The sequence below is a fragment of the Mangifera indica genome, chromosome 20 (genome assembly GCF_011075055.1).
Source record: "Mangifera indica cultivar Alphonso chromosome 20, CATAS_Mindica_2.1, whole genome shotgun sequence".
NCBI lineage: Eukaryota > Viridiplantae > Streptophyta > Magnoliopsida > Sapindales > Anacardiaceae > Mangifera > Mangifera indica.
The window spans coordinates 5,252,257-5,257,548 of NC_058156.1; the positions used below are offsets into that span (position 1 = coordinate 5,252,257).

General features: G+C 36.7%; 1 protein-coding gene across 1 annotated transcript; it reads right to left on the reverse strand.

Annotated features, from left to right (window-relative positions):
* Positions 1–2,025: 2,025 nt before the first annotated feature.
* Positions 2,026–4,741, reverse strand: LOC123204870 (O-fucosyltransferase 37). Its single transcript, XM_044621674.1, has 6 exons — positions 3,990–4,741; positions 3,562–3,730; positions 3,338–3,427; positions 2,962–3,245; positions 2,612–2,870; positions 2,026–2,355 (listed from the first exon to the last, which is right to left on the reverse strand). The coding sequence occupies exons 1-6, from the start codon at positions 4,655–4,657 to the stop codon at positions 2,125–2,127; spliced, it is 1,701 nt and encodes a 566-aa protein (XP_044477609.1). The 5' UTR covers positions 4,658–4,741; the 3' UTR covers positions 2,026–2,124.
* Between the last annotated feature and the right edge of the window lie 551 nt (positions 4,742–5,292).

Here is a 5,292-nt window from a genome sequence, read left to right on the forward strand (position 1 = left end):
TACTCACTTTGCCAGAGTGTCAAATCCTTACTTCAACCTAGTCCAATTGTCATAGTTATAGTTTACAGAAAAATCATGATTTATGAAAAATGTTTTCACCAATGTTTTATAAATGGTGTTTTTCATGCATTGCATTCAACCTAATCAAAATTCTAGGTCAGCATATGTACCCCAAATGACTAAGTTTACATATAAAGGGAATGTAAGACTAAGTATGGAAAAGAATTTACAGAAATGAATTATAGGATATAGTGTCTTTTACTTACTAGGTGTTTATTACTTAGTCATTTCCATTAAATGTTCTACTTGTAAAAGTTGATATGGTGATTGTGGAGTAGCAAGTCAGTTGAAGATGTTCATGAGGGCACATGTGTTATGTTTTTGACATGATGTAATTATGTTTTACTATACACTTATTGATGTTTGGTGACTATCATTGATATCTTTTAACATTTCCTGATATTTTGATGAGGTTTTTATATGGGTATTTCAATAAATTATTGTCATTTCGCAAATTGGATGTTATGTTTGATCATGCATGTATAGTCAAGAGTAATAGTATCTCTTATCAGAGGGCATTACTTTTGGAAAGGGATGTTACATCAAGTGTATCCAATTTTACTATGCAACCCTTATACTCATTCTCCGCTAATAATGAATCTCTTATAGAGGTGTCCACTACTAAATTAGACTCCAAAGATTCTAACTCTTTAATAGAATGCTTAGAAAAAGTATGAGAAACATGAGAATGAGTAATACCAGATAAATTAGAAAAAGGAGCATTGCGATCAAAGATAATTAACATACCCGTAACCACCTCTATAGTTGCATATGCTTCATGTTGTGTTAGAGCAAACATATATACTTGCATCTAAGGGCATTTAGTCCTCTTTGTCAACTGATGTTACTATTAACAACACTAGCTTAAGCCTGAGTACCAACCATAGGCCTAACTCAAGCATGGCACCTTCGTTATACTTGATACTAACCACTATCCCCTTGAAAGTTCTGCTAGACTGATCAACATTCCCGATTTGAGTAAAAGTAGAACAATCTCTCTTAAGATGGTCAAATTATACAAAATGATAACAACCAGTCACTTCTTTCTAACACTACCTTGCATAAAATCTATTACAAGTATTGGATTATGAGCGTAGGCCCCCACTCGAATAGGTACTTTGTTGCCAATGGTCAACTAATCCTTGGTTTAGGGTATAATGTCAATTGACTATTAACTTTCAAAATGTCGTGAAATCCAAATCTTTATAATGATAGTTGACATTCTAGGAATAAATTAGAGATATTTTCTATTATGATAGGAGATATTCTAAGGATGCTTGTGGAGAGATAGTAGGAATTTCAACAAATTTTTGTCAACTGACCAACTGGAGTGTTTATTCAAGAAAAAATCTTCTTAACCTTCTGCTACACATACATGGCTCTGTGTCATCAAATGGAAGGCCTTCTTCTTTGAGAAAATTAACATGGATTTTCGTTGGAAGAGCTACCAATAATTTTTCTGATGATATTGGCTTGGTGAAGGGATTCTTCATTTGGTCATTCATATAGAATCTTGAATCCATGGTAGACAAGATAACCTGACGAACTGAAACATTTAATTGGATTGGAAATGTGCCAATGAAATCAAGTCAGACTACAATGTTGATTCTGTTCATATATGTCCGTTAAATATCGCAAGATATCTTCTAAATGGTTCCATTCTTTCCTGGATGGACTAGATTTCAAAGGATTATTTTTATTATGAAAGTTGTTAGTTATTTTTGGTTAAAAATTATGCAGGGGAGTTTCTATTGATGCTTAAATAATTTCTTATGGACTGCATCTTACATTTTATTTTGTGCTCTGTTCTGTCTTGAAACTGGTTGAGAATTCCGCTACTAACAGTTCTGTTAGGAGAAGAATTTTTCTTTTGGCCCCAGGGTAAATTGCTTCAGCTCAACAAAAGAAAGACTGCTAATTTGCTCGGAGCATGAACAACTTATCCTCTTGATTGGAGATTGGATTGTCATTGGCAAACAGAAATTTATGACCAAAATGTTAATCATGAAAAGTTTACAAATCAGCTACAAATGGCATGCAATCTGAAAACACAGAGTGAGCTTCTTAAATAGTGCTAGCTCTATGTTTACACATGCACTCAGGTACAGGATACGCAGTCACATCTCTGTCTCTCTTGTTAGTCCTCGGTTCTGGCTGCCCCTGAGCTCTGTTGTGCAGCTTTCTGATGATGATTCCGAATTCTTCTTCAGAAATTGACGAGTCTTCAAATAATTGAAGCATGGTTCGCTTGTTTGGCTTTATGTACTTCCTATGACCCACATAGGCACGGTGACCCTGTCAAGTTAAGAAGTAAGAACCACTTTGCATGAATATGCGCATTGAAATCGACTTTGAAGGAGGTGCAATTTGATGATAAACATTTATTGTTCGTACTCAGCGACACTATAGTATAGTGAACAACTTGTATTAGATACTGCTCTGTTTATATTCAATAGCTATAATCAGCTATAAGTGGGGTGATTGGACCTGAAAAAAATTAGGACTGGTCCGAGGAAAACTGCTAGCAGTTGCAGACTTAAATTTCACTTACCTGCAAGGCACGACCCATATTTCCACCGTGGGAAGGCACGAAGACATTGCTGTTCAGTGAGACAATGTAGTCGACTGCAGCAAGAGCAGAGGACCTGTTGAGATATGGTGAGAGTTCACCTTCTTGTGCCAACCTCTCCTTTGTCACTAATTTTGGAAATTCTGCAGCTAGTGGCTGCAGTGCCAAGTGACCACCAAATGGCTCTCCTCCAGCAATGTATACTCGTGCGCTGCCTGGCGCCCCCATAGCCTTCAAAAACCTGTCCCAGTACCATGTTCAATTATCTTAAATCCTAGCACAACTATAAACTAAAAATTAGCTCCAGTTTCCTTTTTTTCCCCACTAGTTACCTTGCTATCTCTAATGAATTAAGTGGACAAAGTCCAGCAAGTCTTCGCTGAATGTGGGTCATGTTCAATTTCGCTGTGAGGTATTCAGGCTGAGATTGTCTAATCTTGGCAATTGTTTCATCATATTCTGAGCCTAAACCAGTGAGACACCCAGTTCTAACCCATACATCCTTCTCCAGTCGGAGATGGAGAGCGACGTAGGGACCTTCAATCCACATTCTCCTTGCAAGCCGATTTCCAAGTTCCTGAATTGGGGCTGCAAATCTTAATGCATGGAAGGCTACCTGCAATACAAATGTTGTGAAGGATTACTAAAAAATATGACGATTATTTTGTAATTCGACTTTCGCGGTTGCTAATTAAATCCCAAGTGTACCTTACACCGAAGTTTCTGCAGATCAGGTGGAAGATTCTTGGAGAGCTTAGAATCTAACCCTTTTAGTACAAGAACACCTTCTTCATTCAGCTGCACCAACCACCAAACTCAAAGTATGGACAGGTGTTTGAATTGTAAATACAAAGAAAATTTACTCACAGGAGTAATGATTTCAAGATAAAAACGGAAAAAGGGCATTTAGTAACAGATGAAGGCATCCATACTTGTTTGAAGAATCTGGCTCGGATCCAAAGTGGAGAAATATTGTAAGGAAGTTGATTTTCAATGGACTGCCTTGACATCAAATGTGTTGAAGGAAGCGACGACACAACTCGTACATCAGTTTGCAAAGTCCTCATGAAGTGTTTAACATCAAAGAGATCTGAAAATTCACTGCATTATCATGAAAATGAAACCTGTTCAATTAATTGTTAAAGAAAGTATGTAAAACCAGAAGTAGACGCTTATTGTTTGTATAACATTTATAAAAATCTGTGTGTTCTAAATTGATGGGAAGATGAATTATTTCTTGAGAAAACATATATATCCAAGACGGTCTGAACTAATTTTCACTTTAGAATAGAATTTTTTTTTTCCCAGAAAACGGTGAGATGACATTCAGTCTGAACAAATTCAACGAAAGTCTTTCTACCTCTCATCTCCCCAGATGAGATTAACCTGCAAGACTGGCACAACCAAGGCTGCTTCAAGAATCCTTGCAATAACAACGGCATCAACAATCTGATTCCTCTGCTGGTTCAATCCTCCTGAAGCCACCACCACCAAGAACCTCTTCTTCTCCTTGGAAATCTTTGCAGACTTTCTTCTATATCTAATTCTGAAATCCAAGCAAGGCTTGTACCCTTCGCCATCCGGTTGCTCCCAGAATTTCCTCTCCTCCTCTGTCAAATTGCCGGCCAGAATATGAGTGGGTAATGGCATCATTGCACTGACTGCCAATCTTGGCTCATCAACGTCATCGTTGGATTTTGTGGAAGAAAGTGAAGCTAAGAGCATGGCGGAGTGCGCCGAGAGTGAAAATGTTGGAGTGGCAGAGATGAGCGAGCAAGTTACTTGATCATCTTGGTAAGTTTGTATCAAGTTAAGAAGGGAAATCCCCAAGAAACTGAAAGTAACCAAGAGTGAGAGGAAGAAGAGCGCCAAGGTTTGTGGGTTAAAGAGTTTCTGTTGGTTTCTTGGACTTTTCTTGGGAGAATAGAGGAGGGAAGTGAATGGAGAGATTGAGAAAAGGTGAAAGATCATGAATGGCGATGGCGTCATTGTGATGAAAGAGTCCTTCATGCTCCTTGCTCTCGCCATTAGCTTTGCTTCAATTTCATAACAGCCACTGTATCAAATTTCTTAATGGGCTTCTGAGGTCGAATTCTTGAAACCAGAGGCTTCTTGCAGGGAATTTATTCGTGAAAAATAAAGGGTATTTAACTCACACAAAGTCTCTGTGGAAACGGCCGTTATCAAACTCATTCCACTTCCGGGAAAAAGAGCGGGAAATTAAAATTAACTGCCGCCAATGATATTCATTATCAGCAATGTTGAGAATCGCACTAATCAAAGCAATTCTCAATTGAAATTGCATTGATTTGGTGCAATTTTCGACTTCCCTGACAAAAGTTAATTTTTATATTTATTTAAAGTTAATGAAAATAACAATAAAAAAAGAAAGTATTTACAGTTAAATCGTAATTTGTTTATACTGTTAAAATTATAAGTTATATTAACTTAATTATATTATTTCCATAAAATGATATAAACTTAGTTTGATCGTTAAAATTAATAATTAATTTTGATAGACAAGTAAAAAAATCTCATTTTCAAACTTAAATAGTAAAAATATCCTTTTATAAAGCTTTAGGTTGGGAGAGAGTCATTTGGACAAAAGAAATTTTGCTAAAATACCTCAATTGCCCCTTAAATCCACTTAGAAAATCTTATTG

Bases quoted from the DNA above. Each gene is read 5' to 3' on its own strand.
- LOC123204870 (XM_044621674.1), bottom strand. From the start codon at position 4,657: ATGGCGAGAGCAAGGAGCATGAAGGACTCTTTCATCACAATGACGCCA. The intron at 3,428-3,561 runs GTATGGATGCCT...TGGTTGGTGCAG, and splicing joins GAGCCAGATTCTTCAAACAA to CTGAATGAAGAAGGTGTTCT. The intron at 2,356-2,611 runs GTAAGTGAAATT...TTAACTTGACAG, and splicing joins ATATGGGTCGTGCCTTGCAG to GGTCACCGTGCCTATGTGGG.